General features: G+C 46.6%; 1 protein-coding gene across 2 annotated transcripts; it reads left to right on the plus strand.

The window, feature by feature from the left end:
- Positions 1 to 368: 368 nt before the first annotated feature.
- Positions 369 to 5,964, plus strand: Cfap97d1 (CFAP97 domain containing 1). Of its 2 annotated transcripts, XM_036194471.1 has the most exons (6): positions 369 to 547; positions 1,286 to 1,356; positions 1,605 to 1,723; positions 4,433 to 4,556; positions 5,124 to 5,180; positions 5,823 to 5,964. In XM_036194471.1, exons 1-5 carry the CDS (start codon positions 424 to 426, stop codon positions 5,178 to 5,180), a joined length of 495 nt encoding a protein of 164 aa, XP_036050364.1. In that variant the 5' UTR covers positions 369 to 423; the 3' UTR covers positions 5,823 to 5,964. The 2 variants fall into 2 exon arrangements, with proteins under 2 accessions (XP_036050364.1, XP_036050365.1); XM_036194472.1 differs by lacking the exon at positions 4,433 to 4,556 and having other exon boundaries at positions 424 to 547; positions 5,823 to 5,868.
- Positions 5,965 to 10,675: the final 4,711 nt, after the last annotated feature.

The following is a 10,675-nucleotide window of genomic DNA, read 5'->3' on the forward strand; positions in this document are numbered from 1 at the left end:
CTAGCCAGGGCCCTCCACACCACACATTTCTAGCCTTGCAACATCAACTTTCCAGACGGGTGGGGAGCTTCAAAACCCGCTTCCCTTCATCCTGACGTGGACCGGATGAACACAAAACCGAAAGTCCAGCACAGAACTGTAACTGCTTGAGGGGAGGGAGGGGTGCTACTTACCCTAATCCAGTCGTAACACAGGGCATATAAGTACCGGATTATTCCACACCCCATCAACATACAGAAATTTTATATCAACTTAAAAATTTGTAGATGCCCAGAGACAGCCAGGCATGCTCGTCTCCTATTCCTCCACTGAGACTTGTCCCTGATGTCACAACTGGGTATCTATGACACCCCGCCATAGGGACAGCTAAGTGCCTCACAGAGGAGTCAAGGTGTCTCATTTCTGAAGTGAGACTTGGAGAAAATGAACAATTCCCTGGATTACCTGGCCTACCCTGTTATCGTCTCCAATCACAGGCAAAGCACAACCTTCAGGAAGAAACTGGACTTCGGCCACTACATATTACATAAGAATAGAGTACAAATAGGTATGTGGGCAGTTGGGGGTGGGCATCGCTGTTTGAAGTTCTAAAAGGATCCACCACAGAGGCAGTGCCAGGAGACTCCACTAGTCCCGGCTTTGGGAGGATATGGCCTTATCTGCCTGAGTGTGGCCAAGAGGGCGTTATGATCAGTGACAAAATTTACCTTCTACCTGAGTGTCTGTGTGTGAGAAAGAGCAATGTTTAAACTTCTCAGAGCCAAAGTTAGAGCATGTGAGTGCAGTGTCCAATGGACCATCTAGTAATGCTGGGAAGGGATGGAAAAAAATGTTATTGCATTTGATTGAAAGGAAATTTATCTCCATGAATTTTGAGATGGGCTCACACAGCCAAGGTGGGCCAGGAGCTGGCTGAGAGTCAAGGATGCCCTTGAACACCTGGTTGTCCTGCTTCCACCTCTGGAATGCTGAGATTACAGGCCTGCACCTCACCACTTTGGTTTAGATAATGGGGTGGGGGTGGGGTGGAATCCAACCCGGGGTCTCTGGTGTGCTGAGCAAATGGCTCTCTTGACTGAACTGCTCCCCTACCCATCGTTGTGGGCTTCTAACTACGAAGCCGTCTCAAATTCTCCAGAGATGTCAGAGGAAAAAAAATTAAACCTAATTGAAGTTGCTAGACTGGATCTCTGTCAAAACTCAAAAGCGGTTGGGGTCGGGTGGCCTGATGGTTTCCTAAAGCTCTTTAGGATCCTGCACTGTAATGATGCTCTTTATCCTCCAGTGAAGCCGGCTGTCGACACCAGACCTCCAATGGCGCACACACATCACATTTTAAAATTGAGCAAACTCCAGGTATTTTACTGAATTTTAAAAAAAAAAAAATCTTTGTTCTAAAGAGACCCAATTCCTGGAGCCTTCTAAATACCCCTTGATATCCACCCCGAGTTTCCCCAGGCTCCGCCCCAGGCTCCGCCCCAGGCTCTGCCCCAGGCTCCGCCCCAGGCCCCGCCCCCTTTCTCCAAGTCCCAGAGGAAGGTGACTCGAGCCACTGTGTGGAGGCAAAACGGTGGTGACGTCACCACGGCCGGGTTTCTTGCCAGGGTGAACAAAAGAGAATTGACAAAATCGAATACGAAAATAAACAACTCTGCCAGAAAATCGCCAACGCCCATCGCGGCCCCGCCAAGGTGGACTGCTGGAATGAGTATCTTTCGAAAAGGTAGTGTTGTCTCTCTGCATTTCACTGTCGGGAAACGCAACCTTCTCTTTGGGCTTGAGCCAGAGAGGGTTACTCAAAGGATGTTCTTGTGGACAGAAGCAAGAGACCACGTGCTACGAGACTAACAGCTTCCCTGAAAGCAGGAAACTTTCCCCGGAGTTCAAATCTGCCTCTGCTGTCATTTGAGGGGGTCCCCCTAGCTCTCTTGAGAGCTTGTCCCAAGCACACACTGTGTACCTCTGCAGAATGCTCACATGTAGTGTTGGTTCAGGTGCAAGGCAGTGAGCAACAGTTTCTTTCTTAGTTCTGGAGACTGGGGAATCCAGAGATGGAGGGAGGCACCAGTGGATTCTGGGTTGGCTTGGTGTGGAGGCTGTTTGCTTTCTTCAGAGACAGCCAGCCATCTTTGCACTGGAACCTCATGGTAGAGGGGCAGGAGTTCGCTCCTTCAATTTCTTTCTTTCTTCCTTTCTTCCTTCCTTCCTTTCTTTCTTTCTCTTTCTCTCTCTCTTTCTTTCTTTCTTCTTTTTTTTTTTTTGTTTTTGTTTTTTGTTTTGTATTTTGAGACAGAGTTTCTCTGTGTAGTTTTGGTGCCCGTCCTTTGTAGACCAGGCTGGCCTCAAACTCACAGAGATCAGCCTCTTGAGTGCTGGGATTAAAGGCGTGAGCCACTGCCACCCATCCCCTCCCCAACTACTTTTACGAGGGTGTTAATCCCATCCTCAAAACCTCACCTCTTAATATCACCTTGAGAGTTAGCAGTCAAGCATATGGATTTTGGGGGGATCCGCAAACATTCAGATTTAGCATCATAACCAAGACTAAATATGACACTCCAACAATCAGGTCCACGAAAACCCTTGACCAGGTGCTGCTACATGCTAGATGCCTCCAGAAATAGAGAGATGAGATGAAATGAGGAGCATTATTTCCCAACCCCAAACACTTGCAATCTAAGATGTAACATTTGTAAAAACCCTACTAAAGCAGTGTGGTAAGGGTTAGGAAAGCGAACACCAGGGAATGGTGGCATGTATGCGTAGAGGAAGGAGAGAGGAGGGCAGAATTCCTGTATCTACCAAGAGATCTCAAACAAAACTGAAAGTCAAGGGAAGGGAGATGAACCAAAACTTGACTCCAGGCATGTATCCATAGGGAGCCTTCCATGCTTATATAAACCAAGTTTCCAATCCTGGTTTCACATTATATAATCCTTGGTAAATGTTAACAACATGCTGAGCTCATGAGCATTTTGTAAGGAACCAAGATGAACACATTTGTGTCTTTCCACACATCTGGATTTATCAATAATAAATTCACAAGTCCTGAGCTATTGTTGGGAGCAATTTGACAAACACTGCTACTTGGTTTTTGAATCACCCTGGCTGAGATAAACAGGACTTCTTATTCTTATCTTAGTTACTATATTAACTCTCAGACTACACATTACACGGCCATACAGTGAATGTCTCCTTATGCATGTATATGTGTAGGTTATGCATGTATATGTGTAGGTTATGCATGTATATGTGTAGGTTACAGAATGATGGCAAAGACTTAAAGAAGAAAGTCTCACACACATTTGAAAGGCCTGAGAGGCCAGAGCTGGGAGATTGATAAAGACTCCTGTCTCCGTCTTGATGAGATAACCCAGATGGGGGTCTTGGAGAGGCTGCTGGGGCTAAGGGCAGAAGAATCAGGTAGCAGGGTCAGCTTGAGCTATAGAGTTGAGTCCAGCTTCTGAGGCAAAAGGGTCAGACCTGGTCTAGATGGGTGGACTGGTGGATTTCAGGTCCAGATGGGCAAACAGGAAAACCAGATACAATTCAAGTATCAACAGAGGGAACTGAACTGTCCTGAAGGCCCTGGGACAGTCGGTTCTCAGCTCGTCCCTTGACCCACATATCTGGTCAGATGACAGGTAATCGGGACCATCAACATCTAAAACAAGTTGCCACCTTCTTTATGGGGTCTGGGTAAGAGAGCTATACCCTTTCATCAGTTTGTTGTTGTTGTTGTTGTTTTTTTTTCCAAAGATTTATTTATTATGTATACAGCATGTATGACTGCAGGCCAAAAGAGGGCACCAGATCTCATTACAGATGGTTGTGAGCCACCATGTGGTTGCTGGAAATTGAACTCAGGACCTCTGGAGGAGCAGCCAGTGCTCTTAACCTCTGAGCCATCTCTCCAGCCCCTGAGTCTGGTTCTTGAGCCTAGTGTTTCTCTTGAGGATCTAATGCACCCATGCGCTTCTACAACTCCAGTTCACCTCTATGAATGGACAGGACGGGAACTTCTCTACTCCAGAACAAGTAGATTAGCAGTCTATGGCATGCGAGTGGCACTGGACAGACAGCGCTATTCAAAGATGAGGTACAGCCTCATCTTCTAACCTCAAAATAGAGTCCAAAGCTGCTAGTGAAGTAGAGTCTCTCAGGGCAAGACCCAGGGTGAAAACAGCTGTCTTATGCACCATGAAGTCATTTAGAGTTGGAGTGCAGTCTAGCTCAACACTAAGACCTAAGCTCTCTCCCATATCAACAAATTAGACTCTTCCAGCAGGCAGTGGGACTGAGGGCTACTGACGAGACCTGTAAATGCTTCCTGTATTTTCCAGAGTGCACTGTCCCAGGCTTTCCTCTCCTCTCTCGTCCCATCCGGGAGAAATGCTTTCTTCTTCACCCATGCTGGTTTTGTGTTTTTCAGCTTAAACAGAGAAGCAAGGAACCGAGAGCTAGTGAGAATCACCATGGAAAACCAGGGCATTCTAAAGAGGCTGGGTGACCGCAAACCCCACTATGACCGCAGGGCATCGGAGATGGACTGGCAGGTACGCAGCCACTCTTGTCACAGTTCCAGGGATACCTGAAGTTAGTCTGTGCTGAGCGTAGAGGCTAATCCCTTTGCAGCTAGATCATGCAAATCATCAGTCACTCAGAGAAAAGCCCACACAACAAACGCAGCCCCCAGATGCAAACTGTGGGAGAGCCACAAAGGCATCTTTAGTGATAACTATCCAGTCAATTTCAGAAAACACTGGGCAGCACCCCCCCGCCCCAACTCATAAGAAAGGCTGAATGCATAAACATGGGGGAGGGCAGTGTGAGCCTATGTGTGGTTGACTGGCCCCATTTAGAGAGGATTCTTCAAACTAGGGAGTATTGGTACGGAGGCTGAGGCAGGAGGATGACTCATTTGGGGACAGCCTAGACTACTTAGTATTGAGACCCTGCCTCAACAAACAAGCAAGGCAGTAAAGCTCAGGGGAGCTGTGAGCAGTGTTTTAAAGGCCCCCTCTCCCCACCTTTTCTAAGCCATTCTCAGGATTTAGAATTTCAATTCTCATACCCAAGTGCCCACATTGGCAAGCCTTTCTGATTTTTTGTTTTCCTTCAAGAATTCAAGGCGCTATATCAGAAACACAACAAGATACCTTATCTCCCAGCAAGAATAGGTATGTCATTTTTTTTTGATAGCACATCGATGGCACGGTTACTACTGAAGTCCTGACAAATCCACGGATGACCAGTGAAGGCTCAGCTCGGGGAGGAGATGAAGACCGTGCAGGGAGCCCAGAGCTCTTTAACTTTTCTGGAAATGATGTTTTTCCACCACCAGCTTTGAGGCGTTGTGGGAGTCTAAGGGGAAGTGATCCGTGCCACTAAGACAGTAGCAGGGGAGGGTGAGATGGTTCAGCAGGTGAAGCCGAGAGCCTGATAGACATGGACTGAGTTTGATCTCCAGAGCCCTGTGTAAAGGTGGGGGGAGAGAACTCACTCCACAAATGTCCTCTGACCTCCGCATGAGCTCCCCCCATAATAATAATTTTTTAAATGTTTTAAATGTTAAAAAATTAACAAGAAACCTAGGCTTGAAAGCTCGGTCTAAGGCCCATGACTAGTAAAAAGCGTGGCCATATGAGCATTTTATTAGATATAATTAGTAACATGGCTCTGTGCTTTCAAGGAAGGAAGAAGTGGATACCCAGACTCTCCAAAGAATAGTGCTGCTGTGGGTATCCCCTCCTTTCTCCTCCTCCTCTGCCGCCTCCTATTCTCATCTCTCCCACCCCTCCCTCCATTCCTCTGGACATAAGGTTACTCACCATGGAAAAGACACAGAGAAGACCCAGGATTTCTTGACTGCTTAGAATCTCAAGGCACTCCAGAGCGACTGCATGCCTCATCTTAGGATGTTACAATAAAGCTTGGCATGTAAAACAGGGCAAGCCAATAGAAGGACGTGATGAGTCTTTTATTTGTATTCTCTACATACGCCTCTGTGTGTGTGTGTGTGTGTGTGTGTGTGTGTGTGTGTGTGTGTGTGTATGCACATGTGCCCGGGGTGTGGAGACCATCTGACAGTGTCTTCTTTGACCACTTGTTTTTGAGACAGGGTCTCTCACTAAACTCAGAGCTCACTGATTGGGCTAGGAGAGCCAGCCACTGAGCTCCAGGTACCTGCCAGTCTCTGTGCCACCCCACACCTGGCTTTTATATGGCTGCTAAAGATCCAAACTTGGGTTTTCAGTTTGTGCTGTAATCACTTGACTGTGTCATCTTCTCAGGTCCTAATTTGTATTTATATATGGCCTTGAACTTGCTAACTAGCCATGGGTAATCTTACATTCATGATCCGCCTGCCTCCACCTCCCCAGTGCTGGGATTATAGGCCTGGGCCACCATACTGGATTTATACTCTACTGGGCATCAACTCCAGGCATTCCACCCACTTAACTATATTCCCAGTTCCCTCTTCCCATTAAGTTTTATGCTTATCCTGTCTGGCTGAAAAATCTGACTCTCTATGCTTAAATGCCTAACCAAACACTTGAGAGAGCCATCCCCCTGTAGAGACTTCTCTGGCCTACCCCAGCATTTGGTTGGATCAGGCACCATTTCAAATGTTTGAAGTCTTCCTTTTGCTGTGGTGTTAACTGATCTTTAGTTCTCTTGCACTAATCCCAGAGAACATACCCTTTGACTTGTTCTTCCAAGCTTTTTAAGGTTACCTCATGATCCAGGATACGGCTTAGCAAGGCGAGTGTACTGAGTTTAGTATTATCAATCACCGAAAGCGGGTATCAAAATTCCCCAGGCTTGTGGATTTATCAATTTTTTTTCATTCAGCTCTATCAATTTAAATAGTTTATTCTTACTGGTGTGTGTATATGTACACATGTGCAGGTGCCCACCGAGACTAGAAGAGGCTGTCGTGTCTCCCAGATCTGGCTTTAGAAGTTGTTTTGAGCCACCCTGTGTGGGTGCTGGGAAAGGAACCCTGTCCCTCTGAAAGAGCAGCAAGCACTCTTAACTGCCCAGTTCCCAGGTCTGTCCTTTTTGACTTGATTGTCACAGATTTTAAAGCTCTCCCCTTGGGTGCGTACTCCTTTAAGGTCACTGTGTCTCTTGCTATGTTGATTTATCTTGTCAAAGACGACACTGTCAGAGGGTCTCCACACCCCAGGCACACGTGCACACACACACACACACACACACACACACACACACACACACACACACAGAGGCGTATGTAGAGAATACAAATAAAAGGCTCATCACATTCTTCTATTTGTCTCTAGTAATTGTCTTCCTCTGGTCTGCTTTATTGGACATCATCATAACTACTACTGTTTAAAAATCTACTTTGATACTTTACTCTCATTTATTTATTTTATATTTGTTTGTTTGTTTATTATTTATTTTGAGACAGGGTCTCTCTACAGAGGCCTGGCTATCCTAGAATTCACTCTGTAGACCAGGCTGGCCTCGTACTCACAGAGATCCACCTGCCTCTGCCTCCCAAAGTGCAGGGATTAAAGGCTTGTGCCACCACTGCCTGGCCCTCTTTATTTCTTAAATGATGTCTGTGCTGGGGTCAGAGGACAACCTAAGTGTCAGATCTCTTTTCCCACCTTGTTGGAGACAGTGTCTTTTTGATGTTAGCTGTTGCATGCACCAGACTAACCTACCCTTGAGCATGTGGGAATTCTCTTGTCTCTGCCCACCAGGCTGGAGTTATAGACACAGGCTACCATGCCAACTTTATTTGGGCTCTGGGGATTTGAACCCAGGTCTTCAGCTTTGCATGGCAAGTGCATTAGTCACTGAGCCGTCTTCTCAGTCCCTCCTCATACCTTTTAAAATACAAAAATGAGCCAGGTGTGGCGGCACATGGCTTCAATCCCAGCACTGGGGAGGCAGAGGCAGGTGGATCTCTGGAAGTTCGAGGCCAGCTTGGTCTACAGAGTGAGTTCCAGGACAGTCAGGGCTGTTACAAAGAGAAACCATGTCTCAAAAATCCTCCCCCTGCCGCCCCCAAAAGTCATAAAATGCAAAAGTGGTTTCTGCACAAATATCCAGCACCACAGAAGTTTTGCCCAGCCAGTGTGGGGTAAAGAAGCTGAAAAGGTGTGGGTCTGTTCTAGCTCCTTGGCTCATCCCTTCTGGACGTTCTGCTCCTTCCTCTGTTCACGTCTTTGTTTAGAGCTGCTTTTGGAGCAGGTCTCCACAATTTTGTGTCCCTGCTCTGGGAACACTGTCCATCCCCTCCTTCCTAAGACAGTCTCACGATGGCAGGCTTCAGCATTCATAGTTCTTTGTCCTCGGATTGTGACGTGCTTGCCACTTCTTCCCGATGCAAAAATAGAACTCGAGTTACTTTCCTTCCTGGCTGTTTTTAAGGTTGGTATTCTTCCCCCTTAATCTTCAGTTTCTAGGAGATTAAATAGGACGTGTAAGGGTTCCCAACTCATACTTGAAATTTGATTTGATCTACTTCTTGAACTGTAGGCTGTCTTTCTTCAGAATGGGAGGCAGGCGGGGGGTGGGGTGGGGGGTGTTAGGGGTGGTGGCGGGGTGGGGGGGGGGGGGGGTTAGGGGTGATGGTGGTGGTGGTGGTGGTGGTGGTGGTCCAGCCACTGTTTCTCTGAATACGACTGTCTTGACCTTTGTCATCTCCTGCTGGGACTCCGATACTATAAATATCATACTTTTGAGTTCACCCAAATTTTAAGTTTCGCTTTGTATTTTTTGGTTCCATAACCTAAAAAAAATTATAATTAGTGTGTGAGTGTGTGTATCCATGTATCTGTGCACCATGCATTTAGGGCATGCACCATGGCATAAGTGTAAAGAGAGGACATCTCTGTGGCGACAGCTTCTCTCCTAACATCTTGGCACTGGGCTCCAGAGGGCCCCAGGATCCAGAGGGCACCAGGATCCAGAGGGCACTGGGCCCCAGAGGGCACTGGGCTCCAGTGGGCACTGGGCCCCAGAGGCAAGCGCCTTTACCCAGTGAGCTGTCTCACTTTCCTACTTACGTGACTTTTGATGGGTTCTCTTTCAGGTCTGTCTCATCACTCAGGTTTTCTATTTTTTTGTTTTTGTTTTTGTTTTTTGTTTTTGTTTGTTTCGGGGGAACTAATTACTGATATCACTGTGTGCAGAGTGTTGGCATGACTGCAAGCTGATGGCTGTCTCTCCTTGCTTAGGATGTTGTAGTAAGATTTGCTCCACCCATGACCTTGGGCTATAGGGCCCGAAGGAGGTAGGGCTTCTTGCCTTGTACTCTAATGGACTTCTCTTTCTTCTCCTGGGGAAACAAGCGCTCATTTTCTCATTTATTTATTTATTTATTTATTTATTTATTTATTTATTTATTTATTTTTATCTTTGCCTGAGGTTGGTTCTGTGTAAGGTCTCTCCATAGCCTAGTCTCTAGGCCATGAGGGACACAGAAGTAGTGCAGGGGACCCACCACATGGCCAGAGACTCCAAGTCTGTTCCTAGGCAGGTTTTACGGTTCTCAGACTTCCTTTATGCAAAGAGTTTAATTGTATTTAAAGGAGGAAGGAAAAATGAAAATGATTCCACACCACCTTGTCCTCAAACCACTGAGGAATAGAACGGTTAGAGAATATATTCAAAGGGCGGAGAAAAGGAAGGGATGGATCAATCCACCAAACAAATGCAGCTGATTGGTTCTTAACTGTCCGACCCCAAATGGACCTTATATGCATGCTGAAGTTTATGCCTGTTAAATATATCAAGAGCTTCATTGTTACACTTGTAATCCCAGTACTTGGGAGGCAGAGGCAGGAGGATCGTGAATTCAAGGCCCATTGGGGTGAGGCCTGCCTACTAAAATCTGTCCTCAAAAGAGCAAACCAGGAGCTGGAGAGGTGACTCAGCAGTGAAGAGCGCTGGTTGCTCTTCCAGAGACCCAGGTTCAATTCCCAGCACCCACATGGCACACAGACATAGGCGAAGGCAAAGACCCACACACACACCATACACACCACACAAAGCAAGCAAAAATAATCAAATCACTGCTTGGACACCTGATCCTGTGGCTGGTGGCTCAGAAGGCAGGTGAGGCACTAGATAAGTACATGCACAGATTCAATGCCCACATGCTGTAAAGCACTGGAGATATACATCTAATAGCAAAGGCACTATTGGCTGAGGTTAAACACATCTGAGCTGTGATCGGCAGGGGGTTATAACCTCAAATCTCTCTTTTGCAAGGAATGGGCTGGGAGGCAGGGCAGACTACTCATCACTGGATCAAGGAGAGCATGCACTGATACTGAAAACTATGTTGAAAGAGCCAAAGGCAGACAGGCGAGTTCTGTAATCGATGAGTGATGTCTGCCACGGAGGCAGGATGGGCAGTAGCAACACATATAGGATCCATTTAACATTCTTGACTTTGGAAAGTCCTCTAGAGCTCACATTCTCTCTAGTTATAGACACAAACCAAGGACTTAACTGTGTTTAAAGGGCCAAGGAATGAAACATTTATTCTTGAGAGGCATAGATAGAGCTGTACTGGTGTGCAGTTTAGGAGTAAGGAACTTTTGCCAACCTTTTTGCTGGGGGCTCAGAACACACATACTGCAGATTGGGTTAGACTTGGATTTGCATTTACACACACTCCACCAATACA

The sequence above is a fragment of the Onychomys torridus genome, chromosome 8 (genome assembly GCF_903995425.1).
Source record: "Onychomys torridus chromosome 8, mOncTor1.1, whole genome shotgun sequence".
NCBI lineage: Eukaryota > Metazoa > Chordata > Mammalia > Rodentia > Cricetidae > Onychomys > Onychomys torridus.

Excerpts from the sequence above, each read along its gene's own strand:
- Cfap97d1 (XM_036194471.1), top strand. The coding sequence starts at position 424 with ATGAACAATTCCCTGGATTACCTGGCCTACCCTGTTATCGTCTCCAAT. Across the intron at positions 548-1,285 it reads TAAGAATAGAGTACAAATAG|TGAAGCCGGCTGTCGACACC; the intron begins GTATGTGGGCAG and ends TTTATCCTCCAG. Across the intron at positions 1,724-4,432 it reads AATGAGTATCTTTCGAAAAG|CTTAAACAGAGAAGCAAGGA; the intron begins GTAGTGTTGTCT and ends TGTGTTTTTCAG.